The sequence below is a fragment of the Heterocephalus glaber genome, unplaced genomic scaffold (assembly GCF_053883595.1).
Source record: "Heterocephalus glaber isolate CG9 unplaced genomic scaffold, H.glaber_assembly_v1.0 deba00001543, whole genome shotgun sequence".
Classification (NCBI taxonomy): domain Eukaryota; kingdom Metazoa; phylum Chordata; class Mammalia; order Rodentia; family Bathyergidae; genus Heterocephalus; species Heterocephalus glaber.
In genome coordinates this window covers 8,827,123-8,854,131 of record NW_028258336.1, presented here as the reverse complement: position 1 = coordinate 8,854,131, position 27,009 = coordinate 8,827,123, and the positions used below count along the sequence as shown (strand labels likewise).

The 27,009-nt window shown below is 35.6% G+C and overlaps 1 protein-coding gene across 4 annotated transcripts in view; it reads right to left on the bottom strand.

Moving 5' to 3' along the window:
• Positions 1-27,009, bottom strand: part of Elovl7 (ELOVL fatty acid elongase 7) — a 93,455-nt gene that overhangs the window by 5,518 nt on the left and 60,928 nt on the right. For 2 of the 4 annotated variants that reach the window (XM_004862898.4, XM_021242942.2), the window contains 6 exons: positions 26,223-26,354; positions 13,511-13,701; positions 9,897-9,977; positions 8,782-8,838; positions 5,727-5,832; positions 60-196 (listed from right to left, as the gene is read on the bottom strand). In XM_004862898.4, coding sequence (XP_004862955.1) covers positions 60-196; positions 5,727-5,832; positions 8,782-8,838; positions 9,897-9,977; positions 13,511-13,701; positions 26,223-26,286 — 636 coding nt within the window. In that variant the 5' untranslated portion in view covers positions 26,287-26,354. The remainder of the gene's footprint in view (positions 1-59; positions 197-5,726; positions 5,833-8,781; positions 8,839-9,896; positions 9,978-13,510; positions 13,702-26,222; positions 26,355-27,009) is intronic. The other 2 variants (XM_087189585.1, XM_021242943.2) reach the window with 2 other exon arrangements.

Genomic DNA, 27,009 nt, shown 5'->3' with positions numbered 1-27,009 from the left:
ACAGTGAAAACAAATAACTCTACTTTCATGCCTGGTTTTAAAGAAAATTAATTACTCACAAGCTGCAAAGATGTCAAATGTTTTTTCCACCACAAATACTTCTGGTAGGCTGGTCCCATTGCACACAGCCCATAGTATGTATACATCACTACATGCACAGCTGTGTTCACAAAGGCATGGAATGTTCCCAAACCACCTGGAAATAAACATTATATCATGAGGCCATTGTTCCTTAAAGTCAGATACATTTTTTGTCTGAACTGAAATTTCAGTATAATCATATTTCATGAATTTTAGTAGGAAGAAATAAAAACATATATAAAACATCAATTCTGCTAAACAGCCATCAATCTAGAGGAAATGGATAATATATTTAGTTAAAAATAAGATCCAAATTTTAGAAAATAAATTAGCATGTTTATTAGCTATGTCTTACCATTAAGATAGCCTTATGATCTAGGTTTACTTTAACAAACTAAATTGAGATACTTCTTAAATATGATATATTGCTTAATAATAATCAAAAGAATTTTAGTGAAGATTAACATATATAAAGTGCATTAATCTTAAATGTACAACTTAATATTTTTCACATATATTCATGTATGCAACCACCACTAAGATTCAGATATAAAGCATTCCTAGAATTCTTATGTGCCCCTCCTAAGATAACTTTTATTCTAATTTCTGTCATCAATTGTTAATTTTGGCTGTTATTAAACTTTAAATGGAAGTATACAGTGTACTCATTTGTGCCTGTCTTCTTTCAATCAACAAAATGTTTTTAAGACTCATGCATGTTGGTACATGTATGCTAATAATTTGTCTTTTACTTCTGTGTAGTATTATAGCATATGAGTATATCAGTATTTTTTTCATTCTCCGGTTGAAAGACATCTGAATTGTTTCCAATGTAAGCTATTATAAATAAAGCTGCAAAGACTGCTTTTGTACATTTCACTGTGTGGCATGAAATTCATTTTTTCCCACTCTCAGTAATGTGTATTAAATATTTTTAATGCCATAAAAATTTGGCAGTAAAACCACTGGCTTTCTCATTAGTAAGCTACATTAAATGTGCTTTTATCAATTACTATTTTTCCAAAATAAACATCTATTAACTGTGAAACCAACCTAGTTAATGCACCTATTTGATTATGTCTTCCTATGTTGGATTTCCTCTTCTAATTTCACCATCTTCATTTAAGAAGCAAAGAATACTTGAGAATGCCAGAAAGACCATTTCAATTGTCTTTACCAGTAACAGTAATGAGTAAAAGGTGTTTGGATGACGTTGATGGGGGCCTCCCAGAAATTTTTCCTGAAGATCTCTTTCCAAAGGGGCACAGTCTCGAAGAATCTGTCCTTCCTCCTTTCCCTTCTTCCCTCTTTTTCTTTTTTCCCTTCCCTTCCCTTTCCTTCCTTCCTTTCTTCTCTCTCTCTCTCTCCCCAAAGTCTTGCTATGTTGTTTATGCTGGACTCAAATGATATTCCCACCTCAGTCTCCCAGGTAGCTGCTGGAACTACAGGTACATACCACCACACCAGTAGAAATCTGCCTTTTTTATGTACAATCTGTGTCAGCTTCATGCTGTTGACCTAGAATTTTAAAATTTCTCCAAAATACTTTATTTTCTTAATTTCAGAATTTTTGATTCTGAAAATGAAGCAGAACCTCACATATTTAGATTATGGTAGAGGAAGCACTGAATTCATAAACACTATAAATTATAGAAAGTTTAAAGGAAAATATAAATTTATCATTTCCAATATAGTCTTCTAAGGGAAAATGTCATAAAACTGTTACACAGAAATTACTTTTTAATAATTTGAAATTGCAGTAATACTTAGTACTTCTAGATACTACCACTGCTAAAGTACTCCCTCCAAATAATTTATTTTAAATAGGTCTTTTTTTTTTTGAGACAGGGTCTCACTTTGTAGCACAGGCTGGCCTTAAACTCACAGAAATCCTCCAGCCTCAGCCTCTCTTGCACTGGGATTATCAGAGTGTGCCACCATGCCTGCCATTAAATAGTTACTTTTAAGTAAATATTTCCCCAAATTCTCATTTATGTAATGCTTCATAAACTTTCTACTTCAGAGTAGAGTACATCAAATTTTTAGCTAATCCCTTAAATATAACAAATTTAGGAAGGAACTGAATTAATGAAGCTTATTAACACCTCTCAGCTTTTATTTTATAGTTGGATTAATCTTGTTTCCCAAGAGAAACTTGAGTAAGTAAATTATAGTGTTGTGAAAACACCTTTTCTAGGTTAATTTTATTTTTTAAAAATTTATATGTTAATTTTAATATATAGTCATTGTCTACTTCTCATAGTTTAGGAATCAAGCTGCTTCACAAGGGTAAGCCAAATACCTGTCAAGTCCATTTATGTCTCATGGTAATACGTAAACAGGAAATCTATTTCAGCCTTTATAATAAAGTATGTCACAGCCTTTCTCACTAAGACATGTCTCCCATATTTAGTAGAAGAGTATCCTAAACACCCTAATACAAGGATCTTGTGATATGAATTTAAAAACATACTTAATGTAACTGAAAGTATTTAGTAAAGTTACTGACTAAAATAAACTATCACAGAAAATTAACTTATTTTCTCTAGGATTCTTTTCTGGTGTTATTTTAATAAGTTTTTTCACAAGTAACATTTTAATTGGTATTACTTTTTATTTTACTCTTTGGAAGGCTTTTCTTTTACTTTCTTTTTTTTTGAAGGCTTTTCTAATGAAGTATTTTCTAAGTGTGCTTTCTTTACAATAATGGGTCTGAAAAGCAAACTGAATGAATTACAATTAATGGCATCACATTTTACTCCTTTGGTTTGGAAAAAATAAAGGAATCACCTGGGTAATTACCATAATTCTACATATCTCTCAAAGAGGTTTTATATACAATTAATATAAAAACCAGTCACAGAAATATTTTCATCAAATTAAAAAAAAAGTTGGATTGCTATTATCCCAGAGGGGGCTACAAGACACAAACAGGAAATTAAACACTAGATAGGGATCAGCTATATTTAAATTTTTGAAAAGAAGAACTTAAACGGAACAGCCTCATTCTAGGAATGAAAAGCAGTGCTGAATAACACTTGTGGGAAAAGCTCCTTCTGGTGTATTTGCCACTGAATGCTTAGAATTTGCCACCGGGAATGTTTAGAGAGTTCAACATAACACCGAGCAGGAATGGCATTGTGAGAAGCACAGGAGAGACAGGAAAACATTTCGACCTTGTACGTTTTCTAAAGAAGAGAAATTAGGGTGTGGAGAAGGAATCTATCACAAAATGACCATAAACATGATAACATTTCAAAATTAGGTATATCATGTTTACATTTTCTTTATTGAAAGCATTTTTTTGTTCTTGAAATGGAAGCTAGATTATCAATGCACTCAAACACAGAAGTAAAAAAAAAAACTCCATTGTTAAATAAAATTTGTTTCCCATTATAGAACTATTCAATACAAAAAAAAAAAAACCTGGAAAGTAAAGAGAAGGATAAAGAAGGGAAGAGGAACACTGTTTCAATATCTTCAAATCACCCATGTATTACTTTGGAATATTGTATTCAATCTTTTATTCTATTTTTATTTCTCTTTCTTTTTTCAGTGTTTTAATACATACAGTTGTTCCCCAATATCCATAGGAAATTAGTTCCAGGACTCCCCGAGGATACCAAATGCTGGATGTTCAAAGTCCCTTATATAAAATGGCATAGTGTTTGCATATAACTTACATCATCCCATATACTTTTAATCACCTCTAGCTTATTTATAATACTAAGCAATGTAAATGCTATGTAAATAATTGTTCTTAGGTATTGTTTAGGGAATAAAGACAAGAAAAAAAGCATGTAAAATCATCTTTACTAGCATTCTTTAAAAATAAAAGTCATCCTTTCTGATAATTAAGAGTCAAACAGCTTAATGGAGAAGAACTAAATATGCCTGTCAATATCATTTTCATAATTATATACACACAAGAAACCATAATCCTTCTACTAGGTTTTTCACCAATTCAAATAAGGTGTCAATATATACATCACTTAGGAATAACTGAGAGGCACAATATGTATGTGAGCGAGAACAAAAACAAGAAAGTAATGATAAATAAAATTAAGAAAATTAAGTATCCTAGCTCTCCTGGATTTGTAAAATAGACACAGCTAAGACTATGAGTTAAATTTTGACATTAGTACATATTGTAAGAAAAAGGTGCAACATTTACTTTATTTTTATTTTTGGTACCGGGGATCGAACTTGGGACCTTGTGCCTGCGAGGCAAGCAGCAGCACCACTGAGCTAAATCCTTGGCCTCAACATTTACTTTTTTAAAAAAATGCCTCAACAGATAAATACCAATTTGGGGCAAGAAGATGCTTTACACACTAGAAAATCCAATGTCTGCATGCCCTAGTTAAGGACAGCCTTATGCCTAAGATTTCTCAGTCCTATACTCTGACATCTCCTACTCGCCATTGTCTTCTTCATATCCTCTCATGCTCTGCTGCACGCAGATTCCACCCCTCCTTTCATCCCATGTCTACAGCATCTAAAACTCAAACAAGAGTTCCTCAATTATGGCTCCTCTTTTCTTTAAGTCTAGCAAAACCAGAATGCTAATCAAGGTAAGCTGTTCATAAAAATGTTAAAGCACTGTCTCATATGGACTACAGGGTTACCTGAAGATTTTTTTAAATTTAAGAAACTAGAATAAATTTTCCAACCAAAGTTTGCAATGATAAGAATATGACCTTAAGGATATCACTTACTTAAAACATCGTGATGAGATAGGTAAGACAAAATTACTGCCTGTTTTCTTCAATTCTACATGTTTGGAAGCATAAAACCAGAATGAAATATACAAAAGAGGCTGCTTGTTAAACTCTTTATTTAAACTATCTTTGATCTAAAAAATACTAGCAAAACTTTTTATCTTTTACTATGGTAGAATGCTTTACAAAGTTGGGATCAGCACCATCTGACACATCTTTTGGATACTTATGTAATGGTACTGAAAGGTGGAGGGGCCTGTAAGAGGAAAGTGACTGAGTCAAGACCATCCCCGTGAAAAGATTAATGCTGGCTTCCTGGAGTGGTGGATTGGTTCTCACAGAAGTGGATTAGTCTCCTGGATAATGAGATGTTACACAAGAGCAGATCAGGAGCCTCCCCAGTCTCTGACTTTCTCTATTGCATGAGACCTCTCTTTAGCCTAATGCCATTTGCAAATAAATCTCACGTCTTTATAAACCAACCATTCTTAGGTGTTTTGTCCTGGCAATATAAAATGGACTAAGATAGGGTGTGAATTCTTAGGAACTTGAAAGCAAGTAAGACATGGAACTTGAGATAAAACATTCCAACTTCCTGGTAACATATAAAGAAATATTATCTAAACAGACTCCTATAAAGCCAAAGTTTTTACCATTTTATTTATTAGTTTATTATTTACTTAAAGACACTTACTGGAGCTCTACAGTACAAGGAAAACTCCAAACAAAACTAAAGAATATGTATAGAATCCTGTGCCCAAAAGTTGTATGTATGGGAGGTGGGGTGTGTGGATAGTTCAATGATTATGTTTTAGGTAATAATTTGAAGTCAGAAGTTTGACCAAAGTAATTCTTTGATTTTTAAAAATGTTCTTATAAAATGTGATTGGTTATATTATATGATCCCAACTTTCCCTTGGCTACCTGGGGCAAATTTGACTCCAAACCACCAGGTCCATGGCATGATGGTATGATGGAAGACATGAAGGAAAGTCACTTGGCTATTCTTCTTACGCAGAACAAAAAAGATCTGAAATAATGTAAAGAAAATCAAGTTTATAAAAATCATGCAACAACTTACTGAGCATTACAAAAATACTGGCAAAGAGCAAACTACCCTGTACTATAATTTACTTTAAGAGCATTGCTTTACAGAATGCTTACTTACAAAAGTAGCTGATTCTCCAAGGGGCAGCTCAAAAGCTAACAAGTATAAAAGAACACAGGTATTATAACTAATCAGGAGAGAGCCAATAAGAAAGTGAAAAGAAATTGTATGAAGATTTAAAAATCAAAAATATAAAGTGGAGTTTGACAAAAAATTACTGAAAGAAATAGTAATGGTTAAATTTTTTAAAATATAAAAAATAATGAATTTTGAAGTGTATGGGAAAGAGGAAGACTTTAATTTTTAGAACTAAATTATTTTATTCTACAATGCTTTTTACTACACCCTATCAATTTGGATAAGGAATCAGGTAAGTCAAGAACAACTTGCAACACATCAAAACATTAGCACTTTTTTATTAAAGCAGGAAGAGAAAACTTTTTGAGGTGTTCATTTGGAAACTACGATGGAAAAGAAAGCAAAGCTGTGTAAGAAAAATGAGCAGGGCAATAAAAGGACCACTCATATTGAACATACCCTGTGGTTTATAGAAACCCTATAAATAAAACAAAAGTAGAACTGGGGGGATGGGGATATTTAAAAATTCCCAAGCAAAATTCAGAATACCAGTGCTAAAGTTTGACTTTTAAATTCAGGACTAAAACAGCACAACACAAAGAAAAGTATTATTGTGATGGAGTATTTGAGAAATGTAGTTCAGGAAAGGACAAAGAGGCAGCAACAGTGTTCTTATGGAAGCTGGAACTGACAACATGCAAAGCAGTCAATGAGGCCAAAATACGTTTGCTTAAGCACAAGGAAGAACATAGCCTGGGGCAACAGTGAACCACCCCCTAGTCCCAGTCAGTGGCAAGTCCTCGGAGAGCTCTGGTTTGTCTCAATGGTTCTCTGCTCCTATTCCATATTACAATATCCAAGAAATTTTTAAAAAAATAATCATTCCTGGTCTTTACTCCAGATCATTTGATACCAAATCACTGGAAGTGGAGCCCACATGTGCTTGCTTTGTTCCCAATACCATTATTTCCACTACACAGAGAGACACTAGACTATCAGCAGGGGAGCTCTCTCTCTCTTTTTTTCCATTAAGTTTATTGGTACATTTTAGGTATGAAATACAGTTACATTCATCATTGGGATCTTGTAACTTCACATGATGTATCTTAGTTTTTATTTTTTCCCCTTCCCCTGCCCTCCCTTCACCCCCTCCACCCCTTCCCTATTTGCAAAGACTTTGTTTCCATTTTTTTTTCTCATATTTTTTCTTTTCCCTTCTTTCCTTTCCCCTCCCTACCCCTCCCACTTCCCCTGCTCCTTTGGACCTTTTCTTCCTATTACACAATATCAATTATACATTGTTTAAAAATTACAATATCAAGATTTAGAGGACATTACCACAGATTTTACAGAATTTAAAAGGATATAGAAAGCATATTACAAAAATCTTTTTTGAAATAAATTTGACAACTTCTATGAAGTACCTGACTTCTGTGAATTACCTAATGAGACTGACTCTGGAAGAAATATAAAATTTGAATAGCACCTATTAAAGAAAGTATATTTCTAGCTTGAAAACCTACCTATATGACAACAGCAGGCTCATATACATTTTAACTTTTAAATTATATCAAACATTTAAAGCAGAAAAAAGAAGGAACGTGTCTCCCCTCATTTTAGGAAATCAATACTGTGCTAATACTGAAACTGGATAAAGATAATAGAAGAGAAAAGTATGAACATAAATAAAAATTTGTTTAACAAAACAAACTATTAGAAGTCAGATCTGGCAGTATGTAGTAAGTGGTTTTATTGTAGGGATGGCAGTGTTGGTTCAGCCATTGTGGGGGAGCTCTCAAAGTGTGGTTCCTGAACAAACAGCATTAACATTACCTAAGAACTTATTAGAAATGAAAATTCATGAGCCCCACCCAAGACCTATTAAATCAGAAGTGCCAGGGGTGTGGGTCCAGGTATCTGTGGTTTAATAAGCCCGCCAAGTGACTCCAATGCATGCTAAGGTTTGAGAACCACTGGACTGTGTTCACCGAAGTCCCTTCCTATTCTAACATTATGTGATTAGTCAACTGAGAAGGTGAAGCATGTTGAGATTTCCTACAAGAAATGTGGTGATGTATAACCCAAAGAAAGAATGCATTTGTCAGTCTCAGACCAATACTAGCTCCAAATAACTAACATCTATTTGCCACAGCCATATAATAAATACCCAGCTCTCCTAAGATGCTCTGGAAACAAAGGTTCATGGCTTTCTCCTCTCAACACAGACTAAGCCTTAATGCTTGCTTCTCCCAGGACCCAGTCATCCGTCCAAAGTTGGTCCTCGCCAAGATCTGAAGTAGGAAGAGCCAGGGCCCAGTAAGCGTAGATTTCAGAAAGGCAGCTAAAATTACAATAACGTGGGGGTAACTTCACTTCCTAGCATAAGTTTATGAATTTTGAAGCATTTATCACCTTAAAAGAATATTGATGACACAGTGTTTTGGCCTAAGAACCAAAGCTAAGATAGCCTCTGATCTTTGTTCCTTGAACTTGCTTCACAAAACAACTGTCATCTTCTACAGCAAGATTTACACTTTTCTATTTTATGTGATAGTTCTATGCTTACCTTAATCAGGTGGTAACTATAAAAAAAAAACCTACCTTTTGGAGTTTGAGAAATACTAGAAAATAAGCTTATTCTACTCTTTAAAATTACTTACAATAAAAAGCAAAAGAGATAATAGTAGGTTTGCTTGAGGGCTGATATCCAGTTATCAGAGAACAGAATTGTAGCAGTTTATTGCTTTCACTGAAACATCAAACAATTACCGAATATGGTGACCACATACTTACAGTGTCTAACAGCTCAATAAATTTGGAGAAGTAATAAAGCCAGCAGGTGTGTACCATCTAGAGAAAGACAGATAGACTCAAAATTATTTCATTCTATTTTTTAACACAAGAAAAGTTTACTTTTTAAGAGTTTTGGTAAAATGTGTAACATAAAATTTACCATCTTGACTAATTTTTTTTCGGTACCAGGGATCGAATTCAGGTCCTTGCGCTTCCAAGGCAGGGGGCGGAACCACTGAGCTAAATCCCCCACACTCATCTTGACTACTTTTTGATGTACAGTTCAATGGCATTAATTATAGTCACATTGTTATGCAATCATCACTACCATCTGTCAAAGGAACTCTTTTATCTTGAATAATTAAAACTTTGTATCTGTTCAAAAATAACTTTGCATTCCTCCTCCCCTCTAGCTCTACCCATCATTCTACTTTTTGTCTTTATACATTTGATTACTCTAGGTATATAAGCCAATTCATGTGGTATTTGCCCTTTTCTGACTGTATTATTTCTGTTAGCATTATTTTAAGATTCACGTTGTAGCATAACAATTTCCTTCTTTTTAAAGGCTGAATAATATTTAATCTCCCCTTCTCTCCCTCTCTACAGAGATAGATACAGATATATTTTATAACACACACACACATATATACCACACAGATACAGATATATTTTATAACATACATATATATATATATATATGTACCCCACATTTTATTTATTCATTTACCAATCCACAGACACTCGAAGTGCTTCTACCTTTTGGCTATTATAAATAATGCTGCTAAGATCCTGAGTGTAAAATATCTGAGTCCTTGCTTTTGATTCCCTTAGAAATTGCTAGATCTTATGGTAATCCTGTTTTTCAGTTTTTCAAGAACTCCACATTATCTTACTTTTAAATCCACAAAATGAAAAAAAAGAAAAGCACTGATTTTCATTTCAGGAAACTACAAGCCTATTGATTCTTGTAACATTTATTAACCCCACTACATATACAACTTGATGAGTCATTTACTCATCTTCATTCTGAGTTCATATCCAATACTGTAAACAGAGTGCAAAAAGTTTCAACATAGATTTTGAATGACAAGTTTTTCCAAAGAGAAACTTACCCTCAGAGCTCTGGGTGACTGTGAATAGTCAACAATATCACATCCAAATGAATAACCTGTCCCCCAGCCAGACATCACAAACTGGAAAACAGTACGTGCATATTAAAGAAGGAGCATTTGCTCACAGATACAACAAAGGTAGTTTAGACTGTAGCTTCATTATACTATCAGCTGGGTAAGCAGTCAGTACAAAGAGAAAGGCGGCTGGCACAATGACACACTGAAAACACACTTGATGGGAAAGCTTGATTCCAAGAATTTATAAATCCATAAACTCACATATCATTTATATGAACTGTGTTCTAACTAAATCGATCATTTCTTGGGATGATTACTGTAACAAAATGAAAAAAAAAATCCCTGAGAGTATTTGGCTTAAACAGCAAACACTGGTGTGTGTGTATATATATATATATATATATATATATATATATATATATATATGTATATATGTGAGTTTATGTGTTTGAATACTTTTAAAGGGCTCTGAATCAGCCTTTTTTGCCCAATTCAAGTCTTCCTAATTAGTCACTAAATAAAGTAAAATTCTCAATGTACTGATAAGGTAGCTAAGGTAGTGGGGGCTTTTCCTGTCCTTGGCTGGTGGGTGAGATGTGTAGTGTTAGCCCATGGCTCTGTTACTCTTTCCTCATTCAAAATCAAGATTGATCATACACCAGACTCAGATACTAGTTGTGCTTTGGATTCACAAAACAAGAGGAAAATATTTGAACAGTAGGAATTTAATCTGGTAGGCCTTAATTCCAACACACCCACGAAGTGACCTTAGAATGGTGGTTAGAAGAAAAGCCTGTTGTTGCTAAGTCCGAATTGTAATTCAAAGATTATATTGACATTTGTTTTTGAAAAATATATACATTCTTTCAGTCTGATTTTATTTTTACAAAAACAAAAAATAAAAATTGGTGCCTGAAATGAAAAGAGAGCTTTAATTTTAGAGATTGCAAATATTAAATGGTTGGCTTAATTTAGGGTGCTGAGAAGATGATTCTCTTCTCTAATTTCCTGTTTCACACGTCCCAGCATCTTCCCTGAAAAGTCTTTTATTTCTCAGTATAATGGTTATATCATTTTTTGTCATTGAAGCAGATTTTAATTATTTTTATTACTATTGAAGCTAAAACTAAAACTTGACAACTTATTAAGACAAACTTGTCTAAGTTCTAAAGAAAGAACTTATAAAGTTCTATCAGGATGACATTTTAATGGTGGAAAAAAAAGAAACAACACTATAAACTTTGGTATTTAAAAACACACTATACTTTACGTAGAATGCAATACTGACACAGCTCCTACTTTGAATTAGAAGACAATGTAATCACACAGTTAACTTGGTAAGTTAGGAAATACTGAAAATTAAGATGCAGAGAAGTGTAAGATATACATTTATCCCACAAAAACAAGTCAAAAGATGTTCCCAAAGGAACAGAGAATGTGACAAAAAGAAATACTAAATTCTGTTCCACAAGATCCTGCTGTCTGTAAGCACTGTCATTTCTCTTGTGCTCAGACTCACTTTGAATGATGAAATATTCTAAGCCAAGGCTACTTATTCAAACTGTGGTGATTAATTTTCCACCCACCTTAACTCAAACAAGGGCTGTACTGAGCAGAAGTCCTATGACCTGGCCTTCTGTAGGGTCTTTCCTGGTCTCCCTTTCTGAGTGTCTGCCCAGTGCCAAGTACCTAGCACAATCAAATAATCACTAGAAAGCATGTGAGTTAGTTTAGTCTACGTGTTTCTCTTTCACCTTGTTCTTACTTGGCAGAACACTCTAGTGGAAGTGTTAACTGTACAGTGAACCATGTTTTTGGATGTCATCTGCACATGGAACACTGCCCGGCTTTAAAAATATTTGTTTAAACCAAGTAGAATGTAATGTTTTCCCTGATATTAAGTTCCTTCCAATAGTCTATCACACTTTCGACATACATGTCTATATTTCAGGACAGAAAAAAAAATAACCCCCAAAAGTCCAAGTAATTTTTGTTTGGAAGGTAATAAACCCTGAAACTGGCATATATGTGACAAGTATTCCTGGTGAACTTGTTAAGTTCAGATTTGTCAAACCTTCTTTTACAGAGTAATGGATAAAAGAGGAATCAAAACTGACTGGTATAGTTGGAATCTTTCTAAGCCTAAGAAATATATATACATATGGACATCCAATGATACAATCAGACACAGAACATAAGAATACCAGAACATTCTGGAAGCTGAGAGACAATCTGGTTCAAACTTGGCCTTATACAGTAAAAAAAATGAGGCCTAGAGTAGTTAAGTGACTTGCTCAAAATCAAGCAATTAGTAACAGAATCAGGACTTAGTCACTAAGTAAACAGACAAAGTAAAATTCCTCATTGTACTGATAAGGTAGCTATGGCAGTGTCCTGGTCTTAGTCCTGGTCTCCTGGCTTTCAAGTGTGTTCTTAACATTATCTAATATGTGACATTCTATCTCCAAAAACACGTCAAGAACCTATATTTTCTTTCTTCCCAATTCTAGAGCTCTTTTCTGTTCAGTTGCTCATACTCTAGAAAGAACAGTAGAGTGGCCTGTGAGTTAATTTTAGAAATAAAGTAGAACAAATAGCAGAGTGAGTCCAGACTTAGGGAAAGCTTGTGAGAAATAAAGCCAGAGTAGATTTAATGAATAGATGTGATCAGGTAAATTTTCAGTTGGAATAGGGTTTGATGGATACATGTGGAGAGGCCTGGTTGACAAGAGAGGCACGGGAACCGCAGTGGGTCATCCTGAGCCAAAGTTATGACTAAGCACAAACTCTGATAGTAAGTAAAATAAAGAGGAGGGGGAAGACAGCCAGAGTCAGAAAAGAAGCAAAGAATCCCTGAGAGGTAGAGGTGTGATGGTGACTGAGACATTAATAGCAGAGGGTAAATGAGTGAATTGTGATTCTGCTTTTGGGTCCTGAAAGATCCCCATTTCCCTTAAGGACAAGGAACAGGCTCCCTCGCCTACTGCTTTGTGTGAGTGTATGGTCTCTTTCTCCTCAAAGCCCAACCCAACTGAAGCCAGTCCACTGTTGTATAGCTCATCAGAGTACACAGAAACCAAGAGTTCTCACCATGATGATGACAGCTCGGGAAAGAGACAGCATGAACTCTGATGTCAGGTGTACCTGCATTCAAGTGCTGCCCTCCACAGACAAGTTATGTCATTTTGAGTTATGCAATTTCTCCAAGTGTGAGTGCCAAAACTAACATTTATGTGTTTAGTCAGTCATCCATTAAAGATAACTATGTGGGGCCTGGGATTTAGCTCAGTGGCATCGTGCCTCCCTGGCAAGCACAAGTTCAATCCCTGGTACCAAAAATAAAAATAATAAAAAAAGATAACTATGTGCAAGTTCCTAGACAGGATGTTAATTTTCCTCACTACCTGTGAAATATGCTGATATCCTCTAAGGAGTTTTTTGTCTAGACATAACTTTGTTGTGGTTGTTAAATGTCTTCTCAGTGAGCTCAGAATTCCTTCTCAAAAAGTTATTCTATAATAATAACTAAAAACATAATGACACAAACAGAAAGACTCAGGCAACATTCTCCCATTAAAAATACTGAAGACACTTGCCTCATAACACATATACACAGAAAAGAGTACTATTAAAAAATTGTACGTTATCATCGCTTTCTTGAGTTCAAAGGGCTTTCGATTCTCCATGAGCCTTGGTCCCAGAGACATGACAAAATAAACATAGAGTCCCAAGATGATGGACTGTGGCAGAGGTGAGGACATGAGGAGCCAATCTTCAACTCTTGGATCTAAGAGAAAAATAATATGTAAGTGTACACCCACTTAGTCAAAAAGCAACTGACAGCAAGCAACACTGCTTGGCGGGGGGGGGGGGGGGGGCACGCCCAGATTCTAGGATTGACAGTGGTCAATATGGACAATGATCACTAGTTATCTTTAAAAAGAATGACTAGTATCTTTTGGAAGGGTGACTGTAAATCACCAGAGATAGTGAACCACTTCTGGACTAGAAAGAGTGCGGCTGCTGTCCTTTTTGTCTCAAAGGACAAGGGTAGTAGGTACTAGAACTTGGAAGGAGAGTCATGTAGAAAAAAAACCTTCTGGAAAAGAACTGTGGTATGAACTGAATGCCTGTTTCCTCCCAAAACCCTTATGTTGAAACTGTAACCCCCAGGGTGATGGAACTAGGAGAAGGGCTTTTAGGAGGCTGAAAGCCTCTTGAATGAGACTAATGCCATTATAAAAATGGACCCGAGGAAACATTCCTGCCCTCTTCTGCCATGTGAGGATGCAATGAAACAGACAGCAACCTGGAAGAGAGGCCTCATCAAAATCTGACCATGCAGGCACCCTCATCTGGACTTCCAGCCTCCAGAACTGTAAGAAATAAATTATAAGAAATACATTTCTGTAGTTTACAAGTCACTCAGTCTATGGTAATTTGTTATAGCAACCTGAATGGACTAAGATGAGCTGAGACTGTTAGCTGAGGGATTCAGGCAGCCCAGGATAATTCTGCAAATAAGGAGCCAGAAGAATAGATACCTCAATGCCAACCCCTTCCCTTTCTTCAATCTCCTAAGGCTCTCCACTGAAAAAAAAACCAGGAACCAGTGAGAAGGGGAGCAAGTTAGCCCAGGGATGTACATTCTCGGGTCCAGCACAGGATGCAAAGTAGATCTGTAGGAGAAGACACCCAGCAGTGGTCTATCATCTATCTATAACCACTATGAACATCAAAAATTTCCATCCATCCATTCTTTTATATATAAAAATATTCTTGCATTGGATTTCTAATCTTGCTTCTTTCCTTAAGAAAATGACACTTCCACATATACTGTATCACAAAATCACAGAAATAAAAGGCACCTTAGCATCATTCAAGTACTTAAAGTATGGGTTCTAGGCATCCAAAATGTGAACTAGCATGATATTTTGGGAAAAAATAATTGCACTGGCCTCATAACTCTGTAAACAGAAGCACATCCAGTCCCTGGCAGTTCCAGACAGAAGCATACAGCTGGATCAATTAAAAATTGCAACTTAAGATGAAAAATGTTTTACATTTTTATTAGTACATGTTTGCAATACATGACTACAATCATTGTGGGGACTTCGTACATGAACATAACACATCTTACTTTGAAGTTCTTCAGGTGTAATTTTATTCAATGGCCTTACAGAGTATTTTGAAGGAAAATAATTATGGACAAGTTTCCTGGTGCATCAGTCTCAGGATGCTAAAAATTATCCCTCTTATTAATTGGAAAAGAAGAGCGTACAGCACTTGCTCATTTAGACTGCTAATGATGAAGCCAGTTACCAACACACGGAACCCTCCTACATGTCTGTCTTCCCACACAAAATCTCTTCAGTAGAATTCTATAGCTGCTGATGCTCTTGGTCTCTTTTAGTGCTGGAAAGCTCATATTTGACAGGTCAATATGCCTGGCTTTAGCTAGTAAAGATTCATTTCTGCATTCAGGTGGGCCTCCCTCAAAAATATGAACAGATGCTCCAGTCTCATATAATACAACCCCAACAGTCAACAGTCAGCTCTGAAATAGATTTCAGTTTATTTGAGCATTAAGTATCTGATTAAGGGAGGCAAATAAACAAGTGGGGAAAGGAGAGTTTATTCGACAGGTATTGGTAGGAAAACTGACTTTAAGGAGAAAGTTGGTTCTTTTCCTTGTATCCTACACAGGCATATCTTAAACTATGCAAAGGATGTGAGATATTTAAAGATTCACCACAAAAAAATGGGGATAAACACTGGAAGGCTGGGTTAGACAAACAGACTGCCTGTTGCAAAATTTGTTAGTGCTTCATGTTCGTTGTGAATTGACAAGATGGGAATGGTGGTATGTGGTCTTCTCCCAATTTATTTGACCATGGAATCCTGATGTTTCTGCAGAATGTCATTTAACATGTTTATGACGGGGACATGATTCATATGTCTCACTGCCGGTGGCTTGTACATGCTGGTAGTACATGCATGACTAACCCACTGGGTGGCTTTTCATTAATTTTATTAGTAAAAAGACCCATAAAAGTAATTAGCTCCATTTGTACTACCAGTGGCACAAGCCACCCGGACAGTCAATGCATGGACCACTGCTGGTTCAAGTTGACAGAAACATGTTAACATTTTATAGAATGAATGGTCTATGCAGCACAGTTAGAAAAATATAGACAGCTGCTAAAATAAATTTAAAAATTAAACATTAGGTAGTGATAGGAAAGGGGAAAAGAAGCATTTATTTTGAGATATAGTAAGGAGTAAGAAAAATAAAATTATGTTGATTAGTTCAACATGGGGAATGAAACATAGGTCAAAGTTAAAAAACACACTCCAATTTTTTAGATTAATACACCATCACTTAGACTGGGAATAAAGAATAAGTACAAGACTGGTCAAGTAGAGACTGCTTATGTTTTGGGACACTTCACATTTAAGGTTCCTGTACAATATTCATATGGAGACTTCCATAGGCAGCTGGACATATGGGCCTGGAATTAGGAACAAGATCTGGGCCAGATGTGGGAGGTTTGAGGGTGGTTAACACATTAATGATGAAAAGAAAAATAAGGAGCCAGACTTAGGAAAAGCAGGTAGTGTAAGGAGAGTAAGTGCTAAAGTCAGAATCTTAGGATCCAACATGCATGAGAGAAGTAGAAAAAAAAAAAACAATGAAGATATATGAGAAGGAAGATATCTGAGAAGTAGAAGGAAAACCACAAAACCACAACAATGAGACAACCTGAAGCCAAGGGAAGAGTGAACTTTTAGAAGGAGTCCAAGAATCAAATGTAGCAGAGGAAAAAAATGTGTAGCGAAGAATTCCATTATATTTAACAAAAAGAACTCATTAATGCTCTTAGAAAAAAACATTTTAATAAAGTACTATTTGCAAAATGGAAATTCAACAAAAGTTTACTGACAGACACTCTTAAAAAATAAAGTTCTAAAATTTCAAAGTACTTTTTCATATTAACATTTGTCACAGTTTTAAACCTGGAAAAGCTTTAAAATCAGCTATCTGGGAATAGATCTGAAAACATTCATTCTTTTATTAGTATTCTTTTCTTTCCTTACAATGGCAAGTTTTCTAAGATATCTGCTTGCCATATACAATTAAAATGGCCATAAGAAACTCTTGCTACGGACTTAGGTATCAAAGGGTCTTTGTAAATAAAAGTTGTCACAGAACTGGCGACCAAAGCATAGAATTAGAACTGATCAATCTTTGATGAATTTCTTCTATCAGTGCATAACACAAACCTTAAGTACATAAACTATACTATGTTTATTTTTTATTTTTTATGAGATAAGGAGTAATGAAACTGATACCAAAAGAAGGCCTCTACAAGGGTGTCAACATCACCACCTTTGCATCCTTTATAAGCAATATAAAATGTTTCTGTTATTAATAATCTTCTTATATATGGTTTAAAAATAGGGGTTTTTTAAGTGTCAGAGATTCCTTAATTAGAAATTTATTTTATTCTTTCATAGACTCAGTGGGGAGGGAAATCAAATATCATCCTTCTGTTCTTTCTCTGATAGTAGCAAAAAGTAAACAAGCCAGGAAAAGCATGCTAGGCTGGATCAGGAAGCAGAAAATATTAATTTTAAAACAAGTCATTTTTTTCCTGTAATTTAACATTTTCAGCACACACCTTTTCTTAAGATCCTGTGAGTGACTTTTAAGATCTACAAATAAAAATATTATTATGAGAAAGGCTGGTTAATATTAATTGAATGTTATTTTCAAATAATAAAACACAATACCTAGCTTTTAAAATAAATCCTATTTCAGCAAAACTCTGGAGCTAGAAGGCCTATGTTGTGATCCTGGCTCTCACTCTGGCTTATATGTGACCTTCAGCAACTGACTTTATTTCTCTGTACTGCACTTCATTTCCTCATCTGTGGACTGGGCATAAAACAACACGTATCTCAGAGAGGATTAAATGAATTATATGCAAAGAGCTTAAGTGCTCGGTGAGCTTGAGCAAGCCTGCTACTGTTATTACAGTACATCTCAACCCTGCTAGCACAGCAGAATCACATCCAGAATACGTAAAAGTCAAGAGGCAAAAAGTGACCCTGTTCCCACTGAATCAGAATCCTAGGGAGTGGTATCAGCATGTAAATTTTTTAAAAATCTGCAGGAAAAAATGCACAAAGGACTTGAATAGATATTTCTCAAAAGAAGACATAGAAAATGGCCAACAGACATATTAAAAATGCTCAACATCACTAATCACTAGGGAAATGCAAATTAAAGCTATAATGAAACATCACCTCATACTTGTGAAATGGCTTTTATCAAAAGGATGAAAAATAATAAGTTCTGGAGAAGATGAGAAGAGAAAGGAACCCTTGTACAATTGTGGTGGAAATATAAATTAGTACAGCCATTATGGAAAAATGTACAGATGTTCCACAGAACTACCATACGGTCCAGAAATCCCACTTCTAGAAAATAAAATCAGTACATTAAAGAGATATCTGTTTTCTCATGTTCATCGCAGCATTCTTTACAATAGCCAAAACATGGAGTGAACTTAGGTGTCCATCAGCAGATGAATAAAGAAAATGCATGTGTAGTGGTGGTGGTATGTGTCTGTAAACCCAGCTACTCAGGAGGCTGAGACAGGAGGATCACAAGTGTAAGGCCAGCCAGGGTAACTTAGCAGGAGTCTATCTCAGAATAATATTTAAAAGGGGAAGGGTTATACCTCAGTGGTAGAGTGCTTGCCTTACATGCTTGAGGCAGTGGGCTCAATACCCATTATGGGGGGTGGGGGATTCCTGTCATTTGCAACCAAATGGATAAACAGGGAAGACATTATGACAATATTATGCTAAATGAAATAAGCCAGGCACAGAAAGATATCGTATGATCTCACTTATATGCAAAAATCTAAAACATTAGAACTCACTGAAGAAGTGTAAAGGTGGTTGCAAAAGCTGAGGGGAGAGTGGAAAGGAGGACAAATTGGTCAAAAGACACTAAATTTCAGTTAGAAGAAATTTGTTTTTTGAGATTTACTGCATGACATGGTAACTATAGTTAACAGTGTATTGTATAAGACTGCCAGCAATGCAAATTTTAAATGTTCTCATCAGAAAAAAGGTAAGAATTTGAAATGGCAGGTATGTCAATTAGCTTGATTTAATAATTCCACAATGTATACATCCATCAAAACATCACTTTGTACCCCATAAATAAAATCATAATTTATCAACACAATTTTTGTTTCAAGCTGCTGAGATGACCTGATGAACTGTTAAGAGTTAAGAACCAGGGCTTTGGTGTGTGACCAAGTTCTCTTCACCTATACTCGGGGCTGCTGGAATCCTCACTAGGTGCTCTGCTGTGGTCTTTTAGGGACTTTTCCCCTGCCTCTTGAGCCAATCTACCATATTAGCTCTGCCTCACTGAGCAAGTAAAATTCAAAGCTTTAGCATGATGTTCGAGACGGGGGCTGTTGTTCACTTTTCCTGCCTTCTCTCTCTGCAGCAGTTATGCCTCTCTGAAAAGAGTGTCTACTTCCACGTGAAGTAGCAGACTTCTCTCCATGAGCTGCCTATGGGTCAGTTGTGGACAATGACTTGATATGGGGATTACAGAGTGGACTTCTCCATGACACTGAAAGTTAACTTGTACTCATTTTCTGATCCCACAAGTTGCATTAGTTCAGAGGTGAATGCTCTCTGTTTTCCCCAGAGACAAAAGGCTAATGAGAGTTTTATGTATCTTCCATTTGGCATCAGAATTAGTTTAAGTATCTAAATGGAGCCAAGACGAAAGCAGAAGATGAGAAGGCAGATGGACAGTCTGCACCCCTGAGATTACCAAAATTCTGATTTATCATTAGCTTAATACTTCTTTTCTAGGAGTTCCCCAGAGAGAGGACAGAGAAAGCACAATGCTGAATATACATATAGAATATTAATGAGCTTTTCCATCAACTACTAATATGACAGTGTTCTCTTAAGTAGCATGTACTAAATCAAAAAGTATACCCTTTAAGATTCCAAGCATCAACAAAATGAAGAAGCTGGAAGGAAAGGAAACATGTGCTGCAAGTACCTTTTGAAGCATTAAAAGTTCAAAATGGTATGTTCCATTTTCTTGCAAAGAAGGATCACAACCAAGCCTGGAAACTTACTATTACTGCCCAAATACCAAAGAGAATTGCTTTTTAAATTATTATTACATGTCTGCAGTTCATGCAGTTTACAATCATCTTGAGGAACACTTACTTATACATACCACAGCTTGTTTCTTTCTTTTTTAACGCTTTTAATCATTAAAACCCTTTTCACTTCTCCATAGCCAAAAATGCCACTATAGCATTATTTCAAAATCTGGCATTTCGTATCTAAGAATCATAATAAATCCTCTCATATCTTAAGTATTAATTAAGCTACTTTTAAATGTTTATAGTTGGGAATTTTCCACAAGATAAACTATGCATGCCTCCCACTTCTCCAGCAATCAGAAAATCAATGAATAGCAGCAAGCTTTCCCAAGGCTATGTAAGATTAGGGCCAAAGCCAGGAATACACTTGAAATTCTTGGCCCTTGATCATGGGTTTAGATCTTCTCAGGAAAAGCAAAATAAAACTGAACTAAGAGGTCCAGGAAAAATTACTGATGACTCTCAGAGATCAATACCACACTAAGTAGAAGAAAGACACTCTCCTATTACACCTGGCTGGGTTTTCATAAAGTTGTAAATCTCAACATAAAACCCTCTTAACTCTGCTAGATCATGAAATTTAAAAATGTAAAGAAAACAATTTTTAAAGTGATATCCTATATTAAAAGTATTTAAAGATGAAACCCTCTATCATCTGTGACAATTGCCACTATCATTTGTATTGGGATACTTTCTAAATTAACAGAGCATTTTCTGCATATTATCTAGTAGCTGGTATATTATTCTCATTTTGTTTCACTAACAAAGAAACTGAGTCTGTGAGTCTCAAGATCACCTATTCTATAGTAGTGCTGGACTTCAAATGTAGGTCTTCTCATTATACATCCCTATGCCCTCTTTCCTCTTCCAAGATTAAAGTTAGCATAACCTCAGACATGTGTTCCCACTTTCTTAATGCCTCTCTGTGGCACATCTTCATTGCATTGTTTGTAGTAGTTGCCACGACTCTTTTATCCTAACCATCTTGTCATTCCTATCTCTGATTTAGTATTACTCAGCTTTCCAATTAAAGCATTCCTAATAAAAAGTTGATCTATGGTTACAAGTGGAAGTGAAATTCTGAAGTATTTCCTATTACAACATTTTGTACTTCTAGGACAATGCTAATAATCACCACCATCTAAGTCTATTTGGCTCTTCAGTGAGGACACTGATTGCCTAACTTGCTTGTGTTCTTGCGTTTGAGACAGTGAATAGCAAGATATGGATTACAAGGGCTCTATTCTTCTGAATAGCTCTATTTTTAAAACTACCCAAATCTGCTTGGCTCCCATGTTCAAATAGTTAAGAGTTCAGTGTGCAAGATATATCTTTACTTTGTAAACATCAATATTTGAATTAAGCAATTAAAACATGAGTATGTAAATTAAATACTGAATTTATGAAGACTACTGTAAACCTTTAGAGAAAGATGACGTCAGATATCTATATAGTCTCTGTATTATTATGACTCAGGGAAAAAAATAAGGTACTATGGAAATAGTCACTTTCTATCCCTACCAGTAAAGCTTATTTATGGGATGCTAAAATATCCTTGGCAATTCTCAAGGGCAAAACTATGGGGACCTATCTAAGTGAAATAGAATTGGTCTTTAGCAGTCTCCCAAGAAGGATGTCAACCTTGAAACAACGTGTCTTTGCATAAAGCACTGTAAACAGCTGGAACATAATTTAACTGTGTTAGATGCCAAGAGGTGGCATTTTTCCTCCCGAATTTGGTGGACATGAGATTTCTGGTTGATGTGTGAGAAACAATCAAGATAGTGGTGAGTACGTGTAACTCAAAAATATATGTTAAATACCAGAATACTCATCATAACAAGAAAACATTAGGTTCTAGTCTTTTCTTCCATCCACTAACCATGACCTTGGAAAGGTCACATTTCTGAGTGTAAGTTTCTTCAACTATAAAGCAAGGTATTAGTTTCAATGATATCTAAGGTCCATGTAAGCTCTAAAAATGCTCTGATTCCCTATTTAAATTTTTTTTTTACCTTTGTTTTACATTTAAAACATTCTTAACAGTTATAAAAGTAACACACTGGCTGTGGCTTAAGAAAATACAGACTGTCATAGATAAGTAAGTAAAATTACTGAAAGTACAGCTCAACGATAGAACACGTGCTTAGCATGCACAGGGCTCTGGGTTCAAACACTAGGACCTAGACAAAACAACAACAAACCAGGGCCGGGGATGCAGCTCAGTGGTGTCATGCCTGCCTGGCAAGTGCAAGGTCCTGAGTTCGATCCCTGGTACCAAGCGGAAAAAAAACCACAAAGCCAAAACAAAGCAAAACAAATACACATACACATTCAAAACAAAAAAGCCTAATTCTACTACTCAGAAATAACTAACCTCCACAAAAGAAATACATATAATGCTTTATAACTTGCTTTCCTTTAATATATTTTAAACTTCTTGCTATAGCATTAAATGTTCTTCTAAAACAATGATTTGTTGTTGTTGTTGTTGTTGTTGTTGTTTTTGGTGCCAGGAATCAAACTCTGGACCGAACCACTGAGCTAAATACCCTGCCCCAAAACAATGATTTTTTAATGAATGGGCAAGGCAAGAAAGGTGACATCTTAGAATCACTCAGGGGTGTTCAAAAAAACACTCTCTGCTCTTTCTGATATCCCTCTGGGGGCTGCAGCTCTCCCATTTAAAAGTCACCATGGACAAAACTAGGGTTGGCAGTAACCCTAATTTCCCTTAGGAGCATTAAGACAAAATCAAACCAAAGACCACTGTCCCTGTAAAATCACTTTTAATGATTACTAAGTTGGAATGTTCCATCACTTACTAACCAGTTTCCTTCCCGCATATTAGGCTATTTTCATTATATAAACATTATAATGAGCATCTGTGTAGACTATCTATGTATGCATCTGTACTGAAACCCATGGCACTTCCTCCTTGGTCACTAGTAATAAGGGAATGTGAAGTTACAAGGTCTCTCATTCTGTTTCTGAAATCTCCTTAAGGTGGGAATTTGACATAAAGAGGAAAGATGAGCCTTGATTAAGAAATTTAGTCACAATAAAATTGATAAACCTTTAGCCAACCTTATCAAAAAAAGGAAAGAAAAGGCACAAATCCATGCAATTAAGAATGAAAAAGGGGAAGTCACAAGAGATCCAACAGAAATCCAGAGGATCTTCAATACCTACTTCGAGAAGCTATACTCTAATAAAATGGAAAACACAAAAGAAATGGACAGATTTCTAGATACATATGAATTACCAAAGTTAAAAGAAGATATAAAATTCCAAATATCCCAATTACAATCAGTGAAACGGAAAATGTAATTAAAAATTTACCAACAAAGAAAAGCCAAGATCCTGATGGCTTCACTGCTGAATTCTACAAGACATTTAAAGAAGAACTGTCACCATTACTCTTTAAACTTTTCAATGAAATTGAAAGGGACGCAATACTCCCAGATTCATTCCAGGAAGCAAGTGTTACTTTGATTCCAAAACCAGGGAAAGATACAACCAAAAAAGAGAACTACAGGCAAATCTCCCTAATGAACATAGATGCAAAAATCCTCAATAAGATACTGGCAAACAGAATACAGAGGGTCATCAAGAAGATCATACACCCCGACCAAGTCGGATTTATCCCGATTTATGGTTCAACATACATAAATCAATAAATGTAATACACTATATTAAGAGAGTCAAGGACAAAAACTATATGATCATCTCAATAGATGCAGAAAAAGCATTCGATAAAATCCAACACCCATTCATGATAAAAACCCTGCAGAAAATTGTAATAGAGTGTCTTTATCTCAACTTGATAAAGGCTACCTATGAAAAACCAACAGCCAACATCATACTAAATGGTCAAAAACTGAAAACCTTCACGCTAAAATCAGGAACAAGACAAGGATGTCCACTATCACCACTTCTGTTCAATACAGTTTGGAAACATTAGCCACAGCAATTACACAAGAGAAAGAAATAAAAGGAATGAAGATAGGAAAGAAAGAAGTTAAACTGTCATTATTTGCTGACGATAGGATACTCTATATTGAAGACACAAAAAACTTTGCCAAAAGACTTCTAGACTTAATTGACAGATTCAGTAGAGCAGCTGGATACAAGGTAAACGCTCAAAAATCAACAGCCTTCTTGTACACAAATAACAGTCTCACTGAGAGAGAATTTAGGGAAACAATCCCTTTCACAATAGCATCCAAAAAAATGAAATATCTAGGAATCAGTCTAACAAAGGAAGCAAAAGACCGCTACATTGAGAACTACAACACTCTGAAAAAAGAGATTGAAGAGGATATAAGAAAATGGAAAGACATCCCTTGTTCCTGGGTAGGAAGAACCAATACAGTGAAAATGGTCATACTTCCAAAGCTGCTACACAGATTCAATGCAATTCTGATTGAAATCCCAACAGTGTATTTCACAGAATTAGAGAAAACAATCCAAAAATTCATTTGGAACCAGAAGACCTAGAACAGCCAAAGCAATTCTAGGCAACAGAGACATGGCAGGGGATATCACAATCCCCAACTTGAAACTATACTACAAAGCCACTGTGATAAAAAAACAGGATGGTACTGTCAAAGAAACAGACCTGAGGATCAGTGGAATAGACTAGAAGATACAGAAAAAACTCCAGATATACTCAGCCACCTCATGTTTTACAAAGGAGCCAACCATCCTCACTGGAGGAAAGATGGCCTCTTCATATATAATAAATGGTGTTGGAAAAACTGGATTTCAACTTGCCAAAGATTAAAACTAGACCCCTATCTTTCACCAACCTCTAAACTAAAATCGAAGTGGATTAAAGATCTAAATATTTAAACAGAAACACTAAACTCTGCTGGAAGATAAATTAGGTAGAACTCTTGAAGACATTGGCACAGGAAAAATCTTTATGAACAAAACCTCAGTAGCATGGGAACTAGCAGAAAGAATCAACAACTGGGATCTCATCTTATTAAAAAGCTTCTGCACTGTAAGAGAAACCACTAATAGAGCTAAGAGACAACCTACAATGTGGGAAAAAGTTTTTACCAGCTGTTCCTCAGACAAAGGTCTACTATCTAGAATATATAAAGAAGTCAAAAAAATCAGACCCCCCCCCAAATATAAAGACCCAATTCAAAAATGGGCATCTGAAATGAAGAGACATTTCTCAGACAAAGAAGTAAAAGCAGCAAATAAACATATGAAAAAATGTTCAACATCACTGGTCATTCAAAAGATGCAGATGAAAACAATGCTGAGATTCTAACTCAGAACTGGGTAAGAATGGCTGCTATCAAGAAATCAACCAATAACAAATGCTGGTGGGGTTGTGGGGAGAAAGGAACCCTTCTTCATTGTTGGTGGGAGTACAGACTGGTGCAACCACTGTGGAAATCAGTATGGAGATACCTCAAACAACTAGGATTAGAAGTCCCATTTGACCCAGCTATTCCTCTGCTGGGTATCTTACCAAAAGAATTAAAAGAATCATACCACAGTGATATAAGCACACTCATGTTTTTAGCAGCACAGTTTGCAATAGCTAAAACTTGGAAACAGCCCAAATGCCCATCAACTGGAGAATGGATAAAGATGTGGTTTTTCTATAAAATGGAGTACTACTCAGCCATAAAGAATGAAAAACTAGAGACATTCATAGCTTAGTGGATGCACCTTGAGGTAATACTCTTAAGTGAAATAAATAGGACACACATGTGTAAATACCGAATAGTTTCTCTGGTGGGAAAAACTAAAAGTGTAAATAAGGATCAAAATGTATAATTGATATTGTGAAATAGGAAGAAATGGTGTAAAGAAGTAGGGAAAGTGGGAGGGTAGAGGAAAGAAAAGAAGGGAAAAGAAAAAATATGAGAAAAGGAAAAAATGTAAACAAAGTCTTTGTAAATAGGGAGGGGTGGAGGGGGTGAAGGGAGGGCAGGGGAATGGGGAAAAAATAAGAACCAAGATATGTCATGTAAAGGTACAAGATCCCAATGATGAATGTAACTATACTGTATATCTGAAATGTACCAATAAACTTAATGAAAAAAAAAGAAATTTAGTCACTCACCAGCATCTTTGATCCAATTATCGTAAAAATACACAGTCCTCGATGTAAGATCACTGAAGGCCATTTTCCACCAGATTTATAGGCTCTTCTAATGGATTCTTCAGAAAAACAAACCAGAAAGGAGTTTACGATCTATAAATGCAAATAAAGATAAGCTTTTAGTAATACAGTATTTAAAATGCTAAAAATTTAATAGGAAAAACTGGTAGAGCAACAAACTTCTACTAAAGGTAAACACATTAGTGTACCATATTAAAAATGGATACTGTTGCAAACATTTCATATTCTTTATCCTTCTAGGGACACTGCTAACTTCCTGAAAGAGTCTGACATTCTATATACAAGATATAAAAGGAGTAAATGAGTCTAAGAACTTTTTTGGGAGTGTCTCCCTTTAATGTCAAAAACAGGTCAGGGGGCCGGGGATTTAGCTCAGAGGTTCTGCTGCCCGCTTCACAAGCGGAAGGTCCCGAGTTCGATCCCCAGTACCAAAAAAAAAAAAAAACAGATCAGGAATGGACTACACCTACCACAGCAATGCTGAAGTAAAAACCCAAAAGAAGAAAGCCTAGAAGATACACAAACTTCAGAGAAGGTATACCGCTCCTAGACTTGGAGCTCATCGTCAGGCCCACTAAGTCCTTCTATGTGCAAGTGGAATAGAGGCAGGAAAACAAACAAACAAACAAACAAAAAACCAGAACAACCCACAAGAGCCACGTAGAAGCTGCTTAGTTTATCTGGATAAGCTGACAAAAATAACTTGAAAAAGCAGTCTTCTCTGAAA